Here is a 20,531-nt window from a genome sequence, read left to right as displayed (position 1 = left end):
AAGCAGACCAGTTAGCTTTCCTGAAGTTCCATCTGGGTTTCATCTGGAACCATCTGGATATGTTGGCTATGAAGAGATGGATACCATGTTCCCGATATTTACGCTGACCATGGAAAATAACTAAATTTTTACGTAATAAATAAATTACATCCAAAACTTCAAGGTGAAAATAAAGGTAATGTGAAGAAGCAGACGGATATCGAATGCAAGAAGTGCAGGAGATACCAATATATTCTGTAGATACGCAGAAGTGTGTATGACATGCGCAAAATCCCATTCTCCATTATCCCTTTATTTCAAACAGGGATATGCATCGTCACCTAATAACTGTCATATAAATAGATATCTAATAAAAATTCAAAATCAATATTTTTTTAATTTCTCTAACATACTTATTCCTAGAAAGAAAACATATAAGATAATAGTAGTTATTTTATTAAAATAATTAAGCAGGTTCAGTTTTAGTTTCTCTATTTTTAAAATAATCTCTTAATCTAATAGCGAGGACATAACCCATTTCAGGGCGTCTATCCTTCCCTTCTGTCATATTTTTTACATCCGCGGATTGAGCAATTACACCATTTTTATTAATGACATCTTGTTTTGCTTTCTCGACAGCTAACGGGTTCATAACTTTGCAACAATCCTCAACCATAACGGTTCGATAACCCAAAGACAGCGAGTCCAAACAAGTTGCCCGTACACACATGTCTAAAGAGGCTCCAACAACGTAAACATCTGTTATGTTTCTGCCGGACAATTCCTGATGAAAGCTTCCGTCAACTGGCATGGTACTATCTCGAAATGCGGAATGTTGATCAAGTTCCGGATTTGTTCCGGTATAAATTCTCGTACCCTTGGAAGATATTCGTAAATCCATATCTAATTCGGAACCCCATGAGTTTTCTACACAGTGTTTCGGCCATAATTTTTGTGTGTAAGGAGCTGGAAGTGCAAATACCACGGTGTCGTATAATTTTGCATCTTCTTCTGAAACTTTGCTCGCCGGATGTAAAGGCCTAAGACTTAAATTGTCGATAAAAGATATATGATTTGAAGGATGATGATCCATCACGTAATATATATGTTCAAAGTCACAACCTATAATTTGATTAATGGTATCAATTATATTAACCGGTTTTTGATCTTGTTTCACTACTTCTTCGGTTTCACCTTGGCCAGGATTTGCAGCAGCTGCAGCAGCTGCAGCTTCAGCAAAACCAGTTGCCGCCAATGCCATAACTCCATTTAAATAATCGTTTTGCATATTAACAACGATGCAAACGGATCGAGGATGAATGATGTATTTAAACCAATTGTACCAGCAAAACATAAATTCTTCAAATTCTAGGGCGCCTGTTAAGTTCTTGTCGAATATTCCAAGCATTATTTTTAATTTTTCTGGAGCTACGGTGTAAAATATTCCTCTATCGTTCCTAAACAATCCTTGGCATATTAAACGAAATTCCTCAAGATTTATTCCACCGTCTTGATCTTTGTCGAATGAATTAAAACAGGTTATTATGTGGTTTAAAGCCATAGTATATTATCTTTTTATTATTAAAGAGATGAAAGTAAATCAACGAGAAAAAGTTTGAGAAGTTTAAAAACGTCGATGTCAATCAAAATTTTTGAACAATCGAAATTATTCTTTTTAGGTATAGTTGATTTTCTTGTCAATTAATTAAATCTAAAATCCATAAATATATAAATTCTTAAAAGTAAAGATGAAATAAAACCAGCAGGACCCAGTAGCACCAAAAATTTATGGATTACTAAAATTTATAAACCAGATATTGTCAGTGCCATAAATTCTCCAACGTACCAGTTGGCGAAGCTCCTTCCCAAGATTCTGTCTCCTTTTATAAGTAAAACAAAATCACCTGTCAGAGATACTACGCATTTTGTGGAGTCAATTAGAAGTATCGCCAAAAATTTATTCGGTAGGGTTTACAGAAGTATATTCTATGGCTAGTGTTCGAGCACTGTTCATCATCAACATATTTTAGCGTGAAGGGAGAATTCTATGAGCAATGCAAAGGGACAGCAATGGGATCACTTTTGTCATCGGTAATCGCCAATTTCTACATGGTGATGTTTGAAGAAGAAGAACACCTTTCTGATTATAGATTTACAACATAGATTTCGGATTATCAGTTTATCTGATTAGCTTGAACTTTATTTAATTTCTTTCCTAGCAGCTCATAGAACTGCTCTTTTCCATCCTCGGATTTCTCCTCAGTGGATGCATGTATCGAGAAGATTTATAGATTTCGCAAACTCATTTTGATTCGGATATAACATAGTCTATCTCGTCACTCGTTGTTTTATGTTCCTCTTTGCAAGAAATCCATAACCAAACTCATATCTATTAGCACTTCCACCAGTCTGTACTTATCAATTTCATTGCAGGCATATTTGCTGGTTTCGTAATTGCTGTTCTTTTTCCGGATGGAGGTAATTAGCGTCCAGTCCAACCCCACATGTACAAGGTATTTAGGAATGAGTGGGGGGTGATTGATAGATTTAGTTTCATTGATTGACAGATGCCTGAGGGAAGAAAGGTTTCTGTACTGGTTCAGTATGGTTGCTGACATTGGATAGCGGTGTCAGACCAATATACCTGGCTTACCATGAAGGAAGGTTTATAGACAGACTGATTGCTACATACCTATATAGAAAGAGAGGTACTGTGGTTGAATGCAATGAATGAGTGGTTTGCGAGAGTAATGAATATACTGGACGACGGGGTGGACTTGGTAAAGGCGTATACCGATGACCAGGTCATATTTATCTGGGACGTCTCGGTTAAGAAGATACAGAAAAAATGGATAGAAAGCATGAAGGACATGTGAGGAATGGAGGGTGTAATGGTCAAAATACGCATTGAAGTATTTGGGAGTAGTGTTAGGTTCGGCCTCACATTTCGAGGACCTCACGTATGTAAGGTACGTGAGAGGGAAGAAACCAGAGATGCTGGGATGGATTGCTGTGATTGCAAGTAAAGAGTGGGCTGTGAGTGGAAGAATCAAGATGTTACTTGTTGAGAGGAATGAAGAGGAGATGAATGGAATCGAATAAGGGTAGAGGCACGTATAGGTTTATGAAGGACAGATGGATGTATGGGGCGGCCATGTGCAATAAGGTCATTCAGCTGCTGACAGAACATGTCCACTCAGTGTATATTTGAGAAGGTGTCGACTGAAGGAAACGAACGGGATAAGTGTGTGTCCGAATGGAAGAGTGGAGGGGAGAGAGGAGGTCAGGAGGAAGAGAGAAAGAGGGAAGGTAAAGGAGAGTAGAATAGGACTATGGATGACAGCGATATGGATAATTGGAACTGGTTGGTCGCAGGAGTTGTGTTCAATTATGATAGGGAGTTGTGCTACCTTTTGGTAGACGGAAGCGATGGGTTGCCTTGGGAGTAACGTCCACCACGAAAAGGCGAGAGACGGGATTGACTAGGAGATGTTTTGCGACAATCTCTTCCTGTGACATTAAATGTCAGAATTGATGGGCTTTACAGACATAATATTTGTCGAATAAAGTGGTTTAAAGCCTGAATGTATAATAAAGAAGTAAGGAGTAAAATAAGGAAAGAGTTGCAGAAGTTTAAAAATGTCAGTCAATCAATTTCTGAACAATCAAAATTATTCCCTTATTCCCCATGTGCCGCACTTCTTACGGCAAATAATGCTTGATCAATGTACTTGCCCCCCCTTTTCCATGTTCATAACTCAAAGCTCTGAGTATTCTTTTAAACACTCCATGAAATCTCTCTACTGCATTTGACTGAGGATGGTATGCAGAGCTGTGGATTATTTTAATACCACTTTGTTCCAAAAATTCCGTAGTTAGGTTGCTAACAAACACTCTCCCCAAATCTGTCTGTATCTCTGAAGGGAAACCAACTCTAGAAAATATGCTCAATAATCCTTTTACCTCTGATTCTGAGTTAGCTACTTGTAATGGTATTGCATCAGGAAATTTACTGCAAATCAAGGTAAGTGTGTATATATTCCCCTTTTCCGTTTTAGTCAAACGCCCAACAATATCTACATTTACTTTCTTGTACGGTTTTGTTATAATTGGAACTCGGCACATAGGCGCATATACATACGTTACAATATTTTATTTTATTCTTGACATCTTTATTTGGTTGACTCTACCAATGGTTTTGTTTTATTCTTGCAACCGTCTTCTTACATCTTAAATGGCCCGTCCACATATTATCATGCGCAATATCCATTATCTTGCCTCGTAGACTTGTTGGTACCATTACTTGTTCATAGTGTCTTCCTAATTTGTCTACAAATCTTCGGTGCAATATTCCATTTAAGATTTTAAATGTAACACCATTTTTGTCTTCTTTATTTTCTGCTTTATCATAGCATTCTTTCAACGTAGGGTCTCCTCCCTGCAATAACCTCAGTTTATTAGGATTTAACTTCGTTATAGTTTTTCCTTTAGGAATTATCAACATTTCTTCTAAAATACGTTCTTCCTTCTTTTGTTTATCTTTTTCATTTACTTTATTTTAAATGTTGTATTAATTCTGTATGCTTTTCATTTTTCGTATTTTGTTCTACTGGAATACATTGTTGTTCTAATTTTAATTTTTTTGATTTTTTAATTAATGGTTAATGCAAATACATTTTGTACATTATCCACATTACTGAACATTTCCCACGTTCTATTGGACAATAGATACGAGTATCCGTTTGGCAAATTACTTGTAACTGCAGCTTCTGTTTCAACTTCTCCTATTTCTGGTAAATTTAATTTTACTACAGCCAGTGGTAAAGCCACACTTTCTTCATTCAGTACTCTTCTAACATGTACATATTTCCCAGAATAATGTCCTGTTTTGACAATGTTTTCATGTACTACATCATGTAGTACATAAAAACAAAAAAATAATTTATAAAAAATACAATAATTGTAGCCCACTTTTTAAACTAGGGTTTTTTTAAATATTTTGGTTCACAACAGTCTATTAAACGTCGAAATGGGAAACTTCTCCGTAAATTTAGATAGATGGTTAATACACTACTCTCCAAAATTATCGCACCACCTAAATTATGCATTAAGTTTAAAGGTATTTTTTTTTTGAATCAACGGATGGATTTTGATGATTCTTTCTTCACGGTATAGGTTGATTTTTAAGGAAGAAATGTGTTGATGGTTTCTGACAATTGTCAACGTTTTACCCATATACGGGGTGTAAAAAGAAAGTTATGTTTTTTCTTCTAATTTTGCAACACCCTGTGGAATTTATCAGAAAGAACCGCTACATTCCATTTACATTACGTTAGAATGGCAACCCTTCTCTATATTTTCGTTCAAGAATCATCTCGATATCTCTTTTATCAAGGAAGATACACAAGTTTAAATGTAACGAATTTTTATTAATATTTTAAACAAGTAGGTGAAAACTAAAAAACACTACATAATCCTTAATCAATTCTCTCAAAATCACCTAATAACGTGTATTTCCGCCTCTCTTACGGATCACTTCTTCACAGCGACGAGGCATACTTAAAATCAAGCGTCGAATTTGATCTTGATCAATTGCATCCCAAACCTCTCTTACCATCCTCTCAACGTCGTCCAAAACGATAGGTGGTGGATGTCGGTCCCTTAACTGACGATCAATATTATCCTTTAAATTCTCTATTGGATTGAGATCAGGGCTACAGGGTGGCCAATCCATGGTTTGTATACCAACTTCATCCAAATAGTCACGGACCGTATAGGTAACATGAGGTCTTGCATTATCATGCATTAATAAAAAATTATTTCCTATGTAAGGAGCAAAGGGTACCACGTGTTCCGATAAAATGTCTGTAATATACCTTTCACCTGTTAATGAACCTCTTCGCAAAGAAACAAGGTCTGTTCGTGCTGTAAGCGAAATTCCACCCCAAACCATTACAGATCCTCCATTAAATAAAGTTGTCGGTCGTATGTTGCACTGTGCATAGCGTTCATTGGGCCGTCGAATTACTCTTAAACGTCTATCTGAGCTGTATAAACAAAACCTTGATTCATCTGTGAACAGTACTTGTTCCCAGTCATCAGCATTCCAGTCAAGATGTTCTCTGGCAAATTGCTATCTCCTTTTACGATGATTTGCGTTTAAATTTGGTGCTCTGGCAGGAATCCTTGCATGCAAATCACCTTCGGCGAGACGCCTTTGTACAGTGTTAGTACTAATTCGAATATTATGAACATCTGCTACTTGTATCTGTAAGTTTCTCATTGTAACAAAACGTTCCCTTAAAGCACGAAGTCTAATAAAACGATCTTGGCGTAGTGTTGTGACTCTCCTTCTTCCTTGTCCAGGCCGTCTTGTATGATCATTTGTCTCTTGAAATCGTTGAACGGCACGTGATATTGTTGTATGAGAAACTCCTAATCTCAAGCCTATTTCACGATAACTTATTCCTTCATTGGCTAAAGTAACTGCCTCAACATACTCATCCCGGTTTAAATGTCTTGAAATACGGTCCATGTCAAATAAACACTTAATAACCCAAAGCAGCAACTTGCTAAATGCGTAAATAAAATTGACAAGCATTTCTGTCAAACTGTTTGATATTTCATAGCTTGCTTGTTTCATTAGTAAGGACTATATTTCAACAAAATTAAGTCAAACTTAAAAATGTGTATCTTCCTTGATAAAAGAGATATCGAGATGATTCTTGAACGAAAATGTAGAGAAGGGTTGCCATTCTAACGTAATGTAAATGGAATGTAGCGGTTCTTTCTGATAAATTCCACAGGGTGTTGCAAAATTAGAAGAAAAAACATAAATTTCTTTTTACACCCCGTATATGGGTAAAACGTTGACAATTGTCAGAAATCATCAACACATTTCTTCCTTAAAAATCAACCTATACCGTGAAGAAATACTCATCAAAATCCATCCGTTGATTCAAAAAAAAAACCTTTAAATTTAATGCATAATTTAGGTGGTGCGATGATTTCGGAGAGTAGTGTATTTTTTTACCATAAGTGTTTATTAAAGTGCCGTTAGCAGCCGAGAGAGACGGAGCAGTAAACAAAGAAACGAGAGATGAGGAGATCTATCGTTTATGTCTGAATCCCTCAAATGTAGTAACCCTTTCTGATGGCTTTGTAAAAAAGTTTGCTAAATTATCTTTACTGTTAAAATAGATCAATTTAATTCTTTTTGGCTTGACTATATGTAAAAAAAAAAACGAAAATGAAAAATAAAATGAAAACGAACATCAATGTTTAAGATTCCATTATTGATCAAGTCTATAGCACTTCTATTGTCTATCAGTATTGTTGTTTATATTTCTTCACCAATCACTTCTTCCATAAAACAGATTAACTAAAACATGCTACTTTGAAATCTATATTAACTTTTAAAAATAAAATTGAAGGAAAACAGGAAAAATTATAATAACATTTCTTCTGCAAATATTTTATTGTACCCGAATCGTTTTCACTTTATATTTTATTAATTTTATTTTAATGACAACTCAAAAATATTTTTGGTTTACTAGTAACCTTAACCAATTGTTTCAACTCAATAATTTCGTTCCATCTCGTATCAACCTTTCCAATCTCCTGATAATAATTATCCAGTTGTAATGCTTTCGCAAAATATTTCTTAGCCAGCACGTGTTTATTATAAACGTTACACAACAATTCGTTATCGTAAACCTTATCCAATGTGCGAATATTTAAATGTTGTTTGACCTCATCTTTCGTTAAAAGTATACAATTCCACGGGGCCCAATCTTCCTCTTTAAAAAATCGACACAATCTTAATTCGTAAATGTCGTTACATTCGTTTACAGCGGAATGAGAATGCCATATTCTATTGATTATATATTCGATATCTCTTTCTTGCATTATAAACGCCACGGAAGAAGATGAACATTTTAATCGTTCTTCGCGTCTTATCCAACGCAAAATAAAGCGATATGGAGCGATATCAAACCATGGTTCTAACACCCTATCAGTATATGAGCAACTTTTACAAACGATGAACGATTCAGTTCGGGAATTTAGCGGGAATTCTTCGTGAGTTTTCAGTTTTTTACAACGATGGCAAAAGAATAAATTGCCTTCCATTAATTTTTCGCGTACTCGGTTCATTCTGTTTGTAACTCCGTTACTACATTCCGGTTGTTGAATATGCTTTACAAATAGTGATTCGATTCTTTTCTGTAATATCTCTAAATGATGCTCGTTTAAACCACGAACAGTTAAGGTACATTCGCGATCGATTAAATCAATTAATTCGGCTGAAATTTCACAAGTGTGGTTATCTAAGGATAATTTAATACCGAGAAGAATTTGTATTCTTTCTTCTTTCGTTTTGTTTTTATCTGTTAATTGTAGGTAAATTTTATAATATTCACGAGCTTTTTGGGTTTCTAATGAATCCATTGTGCATAATAAGTTTTTGTATTCGCTGTTCCATTGAATTGGTTTACCGATTGTTTCAAAAAAAGTTTCTGTTTTTTGAATTTTTTCGTCTTCCGCGACTGCTTGTCTATGCATGTCTAAATTTCTTAAAAATTCGATTTCTTTTTCTAAAAGTAAGTACATTTCGGCCAATCTCGCGGGGCCACAAGTGTTGCTTGTTATCCGTTCTAATTCGGCCTTTTTCCACTTATCCAGCATGTAATAGATCATTGAAAAATCACTTTTCGATCTTGGAAAAACTTTGGCTATCAATTCTTGCTTTTTACGTTCATCGTCGATTCTTCTTTGATATTCGTCTTCTTCCGCTTCTTTTTCCAATCTCTTATAATATTCTTTTGCCAATTCTTTTAAAGATCTCCGAATTTTCCAAGCACGATAATATCGTTGGATTATTTTTACTTTTCCAGGGATGTTTTTAATTTTCTCTAATTCTTCAGCGGTAATGTATTTACCTGCTTTTAATATTTTATCAGTTACGTTTGGGATCCATATTTCTTCGTTGGCCATTTGAGTCGCTCTCGAATAAGTGGTTAATTGTTTTCGATTTCTTAAAAAATACGTTTGTGTATCTCGATTACTTTGTTGGTCGACGGGGATTCTTGGTGGTAGTGGACCTGTTTGTGTATATCCATGATGATACTCAACGCCAGTTAATATGTTTAAATAACCACCCAAAAACGGTTTTATAATTTCTTTATGTTCAATTTCCACCACTACATATCTCCAAGTGCCGTCTTCATTCATGATTTGTACCGTTAACACGTCAGGATAGAAATAATCTTCGTAAAGGTTGCTCGTTGAAAAGACGTGAGTCGAGAACAAATCTAGTTCTAATATTCTAAATATGCCGATATCGAAATTGCATAATTGTTCGTTATTATCCGTGTATCGGTCTTCGTGGATTAATTCCATTGCGTAGGATGGAATATTCAATATATCGGTAAGAACATCTTTCAGATAACCGATTGTTACGCCTTCATAATACGATTGGGTATATATAAACTCGCCATGACTCCGAAATTTTACCGTTATCGATCTGGCTTCTGTATCTTCCGGTAATAATCTATCAAAACATGCCAGTATACTGTTGTATGAAGATTCTTCAGTGTTCATTGTACTATGAACGACGCTGTTTTTCGTCGACTTTACCGACGGCACCGGTGTGGTAGTCATCTTTGAATATATGTAAGTACCTCTCAACTTATAGGAATGAAATGTCACGTTGGAAACTCATCGGTTAAAGGTTTTAGCTGAACGGAAGTTACCATGGTATTATTGATTAATTTGTTATTTTCGAAACGTTTATTCTTAATTTTTATAAATATACCACAACACTAATTTAATTATCTCCATTATTTTAACCTAATTATTAAAATTGTTATCTGAAATGTTTAATTGAAAATAATTAAAATTATTGAGGTACAATTTATGCTTTCTTTTTATAGGATATACTGAAAAATTGATCGCGTGCTATTTTTCGGTTTTATTGTGTCGATTTAACCGCTGTTCCAAATACAAGGAATACCTTGGTACGACTTTTCCTTTTAAAAGGATTGCTTGGTCAATATCTTGTACAACAAATCGGTTATAATTCATTTAAAATGTAAGAAGGGGGATCCCAAAATCATACTAATGGCAAAATCACTTAATAAAAACGATGTCATAGATCTTGAAATATGTCAAAATAAAATCAAAATTAAGGAGACAATGATCTAGAACTTAACCTAGTTTGATTACCAGAGCACGGAACTTTTGTAACAAAACGATACGGTTTCCCCCTTCCACTCGTTCTCACAAAATCTTGATTAAAAGAACAGCATACTGTTCAGTGGGAAATTAAAATTTCAAGTTAGCAAAAAATTGTATTAACAAACATTGTTCCTGAAACAATTCTAAACAAACTTTGTCAACAATTTTTTTTGATTTAATCAATAATTAAGGAAATAACCTCAAAATAATAATTTTAAAATTTTTATACATAATTACACTTAGATGCTTAATTAATAGAGATGTAAAATTTTTTTATTAAGATAATTGATTCAAAATCGAAATTGAAACAAGTTTTATTTAAACATTTTTTAACAAAAACAATAATTGTTGAGATGATTAATTTTGATGGCATACTATTCAGAGGGAAATTAAAATTTCAAGTTAGCAAGAAATTGTATTAACAAACACTGTTCCTGAAGTAATTCTAAACAAATTTTGTTAACAACATTTTTTGATTTAATCAATAATTAAGAAGATAACCTCAAAATAATAATTTTTCCGTTTTTATACATAATTATACTTAGATGCTTAATTAATAGAGATGTAAAAATTTTTTATTAAGATAATTGATTCAAAATCGAAATTGAAACAAATTTTATTTAAAACATTTTTTAATAAAAACAATAATTGTTGAGATAATTAATTTTGATGGCATACTATTCAGAGGGAAATTAAAATTTCAAGTTAGCAAGAAATTATATTAACAAACACTGTTCCTGAAGTAATTCTAAACAAATTTTGTTAACAACATTTTTTGATTAAATCAACAATAAGGATATAACCTCAAAAATATTAATTTTTGTAGCATACTGTTCAGTGGGAAATTAAAATTTCAAGTTAGAAAAAAATTGTATTAACAAAAATTGTTCCTGAAACAATTCTAAACAAATTTTGTCAACAATTTTTTTTTGATTTAATCAATAATTAAGAAGATAACCTCAAAATAATAATTTTTCCGTTTTTATACATAATTATACTTAGATGCTTAATTAATAGAGATGTAAAAATTTTTTATTAAGATAATTGATTCAAAATCGAAATTGAAACAAATTTTATTTAAAACATTTTTTAATAAAAGCAATAATTGTTGAGATAATTAATTTTGATGGCATACTATTCAGAGGGAAATTAAAATTTCAAGTTAGCAAGAAATTGTATTAACAAACACTGTTCCTGAAGTAATTCTAAACAAATTTTGTTAACAACATTTTTTGATTAAATCAACAATAAGGATATAACCTCAAAAATATTAATTTTTGTAGCATACTGTTCAGTGGGAAATTAAAATTTCAAGTTAGAAAAAAATTGTATTAACAAAAATTGTTCCTGAAACAATTCTAAACAAATTTTGTAAACAATTTTTTTTGATTTAATCAATAATTAAGAAGATAACCTCAAAATAATAATTTTTCCGTTTTTATACATAATTATACTTAGATGTTTAATTAATAGAGATGTAAAAATTTTTTATTAAGATAATTGATTCAAAATCGAAATTGAAACAAATTTTATTTAAAACATTTTTTAATAAAAACAATAATTGTTGAGATAATTAATTTTGATGGCACACTATTCAGAGGGAAATTAAAATTTCAAGTTAGCAAGAAATTGTATTAACAAACACTGTTCCTGAAGTAATTCGAAACAAATTTTGTTAACAACATTTTTTGATTAAATCAACAATAAGGATATAACCTCAAAAATATTAATTTTTGTAGCATACTGTTGTGGGAAATTAAAATTTCAAGTTAGAAAAAAATTGTATTAACAAAAATTGTTCCTGAAACAATTCTAAACAAATTTTGTCAACAATTTTTTTTGATTTAATCAATAATTAAGAAGATAACCTCAAAATAATAATTTTTCCGTTTTTATACATAATTATACTTAGATGCTTAATTAATAGAGATGTAAAATTTTTTTATTAAGATAATTGATTCAAAATCGAAATTGAAACAAATTTTATTTAAAACATTTTTTAATAAAAACAATAATTGTTGAGATAATTAATTTTGATGGCATACTATTCAGAGGGAAATTAAAATTTCAAGTTAGCAAAAAATTGTATTAACAAACACTGTTCCTGAAGTAATTCTAAACAAATTTTGTTAACAACATTTTTTGATTAAATCAACAATAAGGATATAACCTCAAAAATATTAATTTTTGTAGCATACTGTTCAGTGGGAAATTAAAATTTCAAGTTAGAAAAAAATTGTATTAACAAAAATTGTTCCTGAAACATTTCTAAACAAATTTTGTCAACAATTTTTTTTTTGATTTAATCAATAATTAAGAAGATAACCTCAAAATAATAATTTTTCCGTTTTTATACATAATTATACTTAGATGCTTAATTAATAGAGATGTAAAAATTTTTTATTAAGATAATTGATTCAAAATCGAAATTGAAACAAATTTTATTTAAAACATTTTTTAATAAAAACAATAATTGTTGAGATAATTAATTTTGATGGCATACTATTCAGAGGGAAATTAAAGTTTCAAGTTAGCAAGAAATTGTATTAACAAACACTGTTCCTGAAGTAATTCTAAACAAATTTTGTTAACAACATTTTTTGATTAAATCAACAATAAGGATATAACCTCAAAAATATTAATTTTTGTAGCATACTGTTCAGTGGGAAATTAAAATTTCAAGTTAGAAAAAAATTGTATTAACAAAAATTGTTCCTGAAACAATTCTAAACAAATTTTGTCAACATTTTTTTTTGATTTAATCAATAATTAAGAAGATAACCTCAAAATAATAATTTTTCCGTTTTTATACATAATTATACTTAGATGCTTAATTAATAGAGATGTAAAAATTTTTTATTACGATAATTGATTCAAAATCGAAACAAATTTTATTTAAAACATTTTTTAATGAAAACAATAATTGTTGAGATAATTAATTTTGATGGCATACTATTCAGAGGGAAATTAAAATTTCAAGTTAGCAAGAAATTATATTAACAAACACTGTTCCTGAAGTAATTCTAAACAAATTTTGTTAACAACATTTTTTGATTAAATCAACAATAAGGATATAACTTCAAAAATATTAATTTTTGTAGCATACAGTTCAGTGGGAAATTAAAATTTCAAGTTAGAAAAAAATTGTATTAACAAAAATTGTTCCTGAAACAATTCCAAACAAATTTTATAAACAATTTTTTTTGATTTAATCAATAATTAAGAAGATAACCTCAAAATAATAATTTTTCCGTTTTTATACATAATTATACTTAGATGCTTAATTAATAGAGATGTAAAAAATTTTTATTAAGAAAATTGATTCAAAATCGAAATTGAAACAAATTTTATTTAAAACATTTTTTAATAAAAACAATAATTGTTGAGATAATTAATTTTGATGGCATACTATTCAGAGGGAAATTAAAATTTCAAGTTAGCAAAAAATTGTATTAATAAACACTGTTCCTGAAGTAATTCTAAACAAATTTTGTTAACAACATTTTTTGATTAAATCAACAATAAGGATATAACCTCAAAAATATTAATTTTTATACTATTCAGAGGGAAATTAAAATTTTAAGTTAGCAAAAAATTTTATTAACAAACACTGTTCCTGAGGTAATTCTAAACAAATTTTGTTAATAAAAATTTTTGATTTGATCAATAATCTCAAAAAAAATTTTATATATTTTTTTTATTGAGAAAATCGTTTTAGTGGAGGGGGGAAATCGTTTTGTTACAAAAGTTCCGTGCCCTATTGATTACATTAAGTTAAGAGTTTTTTTTTTCTCACACCTATATACTTATAAATAATAATCAATATTATTATCTTCCAGTATCAGCAAGTAGACGAAAATGAGACTTGAAGAGTAGTGTTTATATTTCTTTATTAATCTTTATTTATTATAAAACATCATCACATTCTTTCTACTTTAAAATAAAACAATTTTTTCACTACTATTCTAAACAACTTCTTCTTCTCTTGCTGTAATCTAATCGTTATCGACTCAACAGCCGATAATTACAGATTTCTAATTGGTAGTATTCCGTTGCAGATTTCTCCATTCTCCAGGGGCGCGAAAGGTTGCTGCTCCGGGGGAACTAGACATACCTTTCCAATGCCTCTTGTTACAACTCCATTCGATGTCTTAACAGAGACAACTCGAATGACACCATCTTTTCCAGGATGTAACTCATGGATGCGTCCTAGTCGCCAACACTGTGGAGGAACGTTTTCCTCTCTCAAGAGTACTAAATTTCCACATTGAACCCTTTGGTTAGCATTATTTCCATTCTTCTTCCCTTTAGCTCGCCTTTGCAATGTGCATAGGTACTCCTTAGACCAGATTTTCCAAAACATTTGGATTTAGTTTTGTAATAACTTAAAAGTGTTTAGAGCACTTTTTGGTGGTTGAGGTTCCGCAGATTGTGGTAAAGCAGTAAGTGATTCCCCAATGAGGAAATGTCCCAGGGTGAGTGCTGACAGGTCATTAGGATCATTGGGTATAAAAGACGGGAGTTCAAAATCTATTCTATTTAGCACAGAACAGTTGTTATAGCTTCTATTGTTAAACTAGCAGATACTATCTTTTATAAATGATTTTTCATGGATTTTTCTGCATTTTCATGTAATCCACCGAAGTAAGGAGTACGTGCAGGCATGGATCGCCACCTTACATTGTTCTCCATTAAATAGTCTTGTACATCTTCTGACCCTGATTAAAAAATGATTGCAAATCCTTATTGGCTGCAACGAAATTCGTATATGAAACGTGTTTTTTATTCTATTTTTTGTAATTCGCGTTTTTATCCTATTTTTTTAACAAAAATAAAATAACTTTTGACAATGTAGGGAAATAGGTATGTAGCAGTTGGTAACACCGTAACACTTGAAAATAGAAATTTGAATTGGCAATTAGAGACATTCATGTACACCTCCCAATATAAAAGAAATTGCTCAGAGTTTAATGTCGTTATCATTGTGGATCTTGTATTCGATGCTAAGAACGTGTTTAAACGTCCATAGACAAAAATTGTCACATTGACAACTAGAAAAATTAATGACCCAATGTCACCAACTTGAACTGGTTCCATAAAATGTTACTAAAATTTCATTACAGCATCGGATGCTGTAAGGAGTCTCATTACAGCACCCGTTTGAGTACTGAAATAGCTTTCATTACCGTCGCGAATTAGAAAAAGTACTTTATCTACAACTATTGAATTATCTATTCGTTATACAATACATTTGGTTTTTGACGGGTAATGACACCTATTACTCATGACTGACAAAGTGTTGAATAATGAAGCCATTATTCCACAGTTCTGACACGGCCTACTAATCAAAAAAATAAAATATTAACAGAAATGACAGCTTTCTTATATTGAGATTTATGTCTGAAATGTCTATCAAGTTTTTTTTTTCCTTTCTTTGATTTTTTTAGTAGATAAAGTATAATATTCAACTGGCGTATAAATGGATGTTACCCACTCAGATTACAACACTCGCTCGTGTTGCAACTTCATCTTCGTGGGTAACAGCCGCCATTATACGCTTGTTGAATAATATACTATTACTTGATAAAACAAATTACTCGCAGCAAACTATGGAAACTTAAATTTAAATTGCTAGTACCTATTACTGCAAAAACATTTCTACAGCATCCTAGAGGTTTTTTTAAATAAACATACGTTATTACTCGTGCATGATTGAATAAAAACATAATAAAAACATAAAAGCATAATAAAAACTCGTCCGTTACTCGTCAAATGCAACCGCACATGTCAAGTAATGTCGTCACATTTCAGCGGATTTCATTGCATTAATTAACTGTGCAAGTTAATAAACAAGTCCACGACAAGTTAAACCGCTGAAAATTTTTTAAAAATCTCGGCCAAAATTGGAAAAATTTAAGGAATAAGATTGAAAATGCAATTATTTGACATGCTATTTGATTAAGTAAACCCCAAGGTGCCTTGAAACACCTTATTTATAATTATTGTAACAATCGCCGCCAAAATATTTTAGTTGTTAATTGATTGTTTAGTAAACAGATATCACCTAGATAAAACGTCGGTAAAAATTGTGGTTTTTAATTAATTTTTTCCTTTACACTTTTTTTATATATTTCGAAAATTTATCATTGAACCTATTGCTGGTGGTAAGAAGAATTGTATAATATACAGAAAGCAACAATTCGGTATTCAGTATTTTTGTAATATTGTTTGATTACATCATATGTTGAAATTAAGCACATAATTTATTTTACGATATTTAGATGGGCAAAAAATAAATTGTTTAACATTGTTCAAAAGTAATATTGTATACGTGTTGTAGTATAAGGCCTACTATTGTAGATTTTACTAGAAATTCTTGCGGTATTTTGCGGTTTTACCTTAAAATCAATTTTTATTATAGTGTGTGTATAAAATTCGGAAAAAATCAAAACCAACAAAAAAGTTTCTAACCAAAATTACAATTTATTTTTGGAAACACTAATTAATTTTAGTATGAGATGTTAGCGTTCTAAAGTTAATAATTTTCTAGAAAGAAATTAAAAACTATTAAAAAATATTAAAAGTTGTTATTGTGTCAATTCAATTTATTATTTGCAAGATTTTTTCCTTGAAAATTATTAACCATACGTCTTATACAGGTTGGTCCGATACTAATAGGACACAGAGCAACAGTGAATTCCTTACATTAAATTATTACGTTTTAACCCAATTTATTTTAGTCTACTTGTTAATAATAACGAAGATACAGATGGGTAAAGTTTATACTTTATTTTCATTTTTCTTTAATAATTTTCACTGTCAATTAGCATTAATACTCTAGTATTAACGAATTAATACTCTAGTATTAATGCTAATTGAGGGTGTTAGTCTAGTGTTTGACGAAACAAAATCATTTTCAACGCCAACTAATTTTTACTGAGCATAATTAAATTTTGTAAAGTGGGTTTAAACAGTGATTATCTTGGAAACGGAGAACTTTAGAGAAGATTGGTAGGTATACCAAATTTATGTAAAAATGTCTGAGAAACTGTTTCAAGTTGTGTGAGTTGCAAAAATGTTAACGATGAAAAGGATATGTCTACTTTAAAGGAGTTTTTTTAAGGCAAGCAGTGCCATCTGAAAGATAAATCAAAACTAATACCAAATTATTACTTATCGTCTTAAAAAATGGTAATGTACCAATTTTCATGGTCATAATGCAAGAGAAAACGAAATATTTAAAGAAAAGCAAAAATAAAGTATTAACTTTAATCATCAGTATTTTCGTTATTATTAACAATTGGACTAACATAAATTGGATACAGACCAATTAGCCTAACTTCATTTCTCCTCAAAGGGATGGAAAAGGTAATCGATCAATACCTAAGGAATGGAGTGCTTCTCACAAATCCACTCCACCCTAGCCAACATGCTTACCAGAAAGCAAAATCAACAATTACCGCTCTCCATGCTTTGACTAGCACCTTTGCGACGTCCTTTCCTGGTTCGGTCCTAGGAAAGGGGTCTTGGTGCCTCTTTTTTATGTTCGGGATGTTATCGGTCTCGGGCGCCACCTTATGTTTAGAGAGTTAAGGAACTCTTTCGCCTCCAAGTAGCTTTTGGGGGTTACAGTCGGAGATTCAGGGTGTTTGAGAGAGGGTAAAAAAAAATAAAAACATGCGGTTCGTAAATTTAAGAAATAAAATCAAAGTTTATTAATAATAACAAAAAAAAAATCAACATAGGGGTTTACGGAGGAAAAAAAAATCTTTATTTAAATATATAATTGGTAAATGTCTGGCCTAGTGCAATCTTGTGGGACTCGTATTTCGGATGTAATTGATATGATTATTCATAAGGGAATAATTGGTCTGGATGAAGTGCTACGGAAAACTCGCGATAGCACCAGGTCGGGAAGATGTTGCGGAAAACTCGCAGCAACACCAGGTCGGGGAAACTATTGCGGAAAACTCGCAGCAATACCAGGTCGGGAGAGTGTTGCGGAAAACTCGCAGCAACACCAGGTCGGGGAAAGTATTGCGGAAAACTCGCAGCAATACCAGGTAGGGAGAGTGTTGCGGAAAACTCGCAGCAACACCAGGTCGGGGAAAGTATAAAAATTTATTTCGCAAAATAAAATCAAAGTCCCACAATTGCACCACCAAAAACAAACTTACGATGAAACTCGGTTATTTCCAAAACTCGGAGATTTTTCGGTGAAGTCTGGCGAACTTCTTGAAGACGGTTGATGACGGCTGAAGACTCTTGAAGAATGTCGAAGACTAATCCAGAACGGTCGAAGACTGATCAAGACAGTTGAAGACTCATCGAGACAGTTGAAGACTGATCTAAAATGAAATTTTGACCGGCTATTTATACTTGTTCGGGGTGAAAACTGGATTTTTCCGAGTGGGGAATCGTATTAAAACAAGTTATGAAAACTAAATTATAATGTGCGGGGCTAATTAATAACAATAGCAAAATTTTAACGGCGCTCTCGGATGTGGGGTACAAAATTAACTAAATCCCTTTTTTGAGCGGATTAAATTGATTAAGGAATAGCGGAGTAATTAACAATTAATTAAAATTAATTATCGGAAAAATTTATAACATAATTCAAAAGATACCCTTATTTATGTGGAAAATTACAAAAATATAATTATCAAAATCGGTTAGCGTTTACGGCACTTACATACATAAACATTTTCCCGACCGCGTGTTTCACGTTAACTTCGATTAATTAGTATTAATTAACGCGCACTTCAACACAAAGTAGCTTCAGCGGTTGGGCGGTGTCCGGGGCAATCCTATACGGGTAGTATTTTCCATGGATGACCATCAGGAATGAAGTAAATTAATTAATTAAGATGCGGGATGATTTTGGTTAATAATCATGTTAATCATAATCGGATTGTCTTTAGAATCATTCAACGGTTATTTCATGATACTAGTAATTGTTTGAAATTGGTTTGATTGTTCTACGATTTCTAATTCCGCATCATAAAAAATAGTCGCTGTACGGTAGCTGAACGGTAGCTCGCTGGCTGCTGAAACTCACTCGGGACGGTCGGCCTTGTTTATAGTAACACACTGATTACTGATACTTCTTCGTATTTTACTTCGTTGCGGTGTTATTTAATTATTTTAAATAATAATTTTCAGAAACCATGTGCTTTCGGTAATTACGTCGTTCGTCGATTTCCACTAATTGCTTTTGTTTATTTGAGATTCGGTCAGGAAACGTTTTTGGAAAAAGGTTTAACGGTTTTAAATGAATTAACATGAAAATTTGAAGTTTAATTAAGGAAATTAAGGAATTAAGGAAAATGCGAATAAAGTTGCATAAGTGGGTGGTGATAGGGTATCAATTTTTGGATTTTTCTAAATCGGGCGGAAACTGTAGGAGGTTGGGGTAATGTGGGAAGTATATTCGGATGTTATAAATTTTTCGGGAAAAAAAAAATGTAACTTCGTTACACCTTAGAGGAGGCAATTGCAACCAAAGAGATAGCCCTTTGTGCTTTCATAGATATAGAGGGTGCGTTTGATAACACCTCATATGAATCCATAGAGAAGGCTTTAAACGTAAAAGACATACATCCGTCGACAATCAAGTGGTGTATAGCCATGTTGAAAAGTCGGCAGATCACAGCCAGTCTGGGAGGCGAGTCGCTGACTATAAAGGCGCTAAGAGGATGTCCCAAGGGGGAGTGCTATCACCTCTATTATGGTGCCTGGTAGCTGATGACTTGATGAACACCCTTACTAAAAACGGATTTAAGATACAAGGGTATGCTGATGACCTGGTAATCACAATTCGAGGTAAATATGATTCAATCATAACTCAGCTAATGCAGAAAGCCCTACTACTCACCAGTACTTGGTGCAGAAGCAATGGGCTCAGCATCAATCCCAATAAAATCGAAATAGTCCCTTTCACTCGGAGAAGGAAGCTACAAATAAAAGCACCCTCCATTGAAAGCAGAACTATTAACCTCAAAACAGAAACTAAATACCTAGGGGTAATATTTGATAGTAAACTAAACTGGAACTCACACTTAGATAGGGTGAGGAAAAAGGCCATAATGGCAAACCAGATCTGCCGCAGGCTCCTAGGAAGGAACTGGGGTCTCAAACCACGAATGGCTCATTGGGCCTACGTAGCAATAATCAGACCCATGGTCGCCTACGCCTCATTGGTTTGGTGGCCAAAAACAAAACATAAGACAGCTCAACAACAGCTGGCACAAATCCAGCGGTTAGCATGTCTTAACATAACGGGTGCAATGAGATCCTGTCCGACGGCTGCTTTGGAA

At 32.4% G+C, this 20,531-nt stretch overlaps 3 protein-coding genes across 3 annotated transcripts; all 3 read right to left on the bottom strand.

Annotated features, from left to right (window-relative positions):
- Positions 1–445: 445 nt before the first annotated feature.
- On the bottom strand, positions 446–1,540 carry LOC111417706 (uncharacterized). The gene has a single exon (XM_023050064.2). The coding sequence runs from the start codon at positions 1,538–1,540 to the stop codon at positions 446–448; it is 1,095 nt and encodes a 364-aa protein (XP_022905832.2).
- Positions 1,541–6,112: 4,572 nt separating this feature from the next.
- LOC139429181 (uncharacterized) lies at positions 6,113–6,514 on the bottom strand. Its single transcript, XM_071194687.1, has one exon. It carries the CDS (start codon positions 6,512–6,514, stop codon positions 6,113–6,115), a length of 402 nt encoding a protein of 133 aa, XP_071050788.1.
- A 923-nt stretch (positions 6,515–7,437) lies between these two features.
- On the bottom strand, positions 7,438–9,721 carry LOC111417707 (IQ motif and ubiquitin-like domain-containing protein). The gene has a single exon (XM_023050066.2). It carries the CDS (start codon positions 9,637–9,639, stop codon positions 7,501–7,503), a length of 2,139 nt encoding a protein of 712 aa, XP_022905834.1. The 5' UTR covers positions 9,640–9,721; the 3' UTR covers positions 7,438–7,500.
- Between the last annotated feature and the right edge of the window lie 10,810 nt (positions 9,722–20,531).

The sequence above is a fragment of the Onthophagus taurus genome, chromosome 2 (genome assembly GCF_036711975.1).
Source record: "Onthophagus taurus isolate NC chromosome 2, IU_Otau_3.0, whole genome shotgun sequence".
In the NCBI taxonomy this organism is placed as follows: domain Eukaryota; kingdom Metazoa; phylum Arthropoda; class Insecta; order Coleoptera; family Scarabaeidae; genus Onthophagus; species Onthophagus taurus.
Note: the sequence above shows the minus strand (reverse complement) of the source record. Positions and strands in the feature narration are given on the sequence as shown.

Bases quoted from the DNA above. Each gene is read 5' to 3' on its own strand.
- LOC111417706 (XM_023050064.2), bottom strand. From the start codon at position 1,540: ATGGCTTTAAACCACATAATAACCTGTTTTAATTCATTCGACAAAGAT.
- LOC139429181 (XM_071194687.1), bottom strand. From the start codon at position 6,514: ATGGACCGTATTTCAAGACATTTAAACCGGGATGAGTATGTTGAGGCA.
- LOC111417707 (XM_023050066.2), bottom strand. From the start codon at position 9,639: ATGACTACCACACCGGTGCCGTCGGTAAAGTCGACGAAAAACAGCGTC.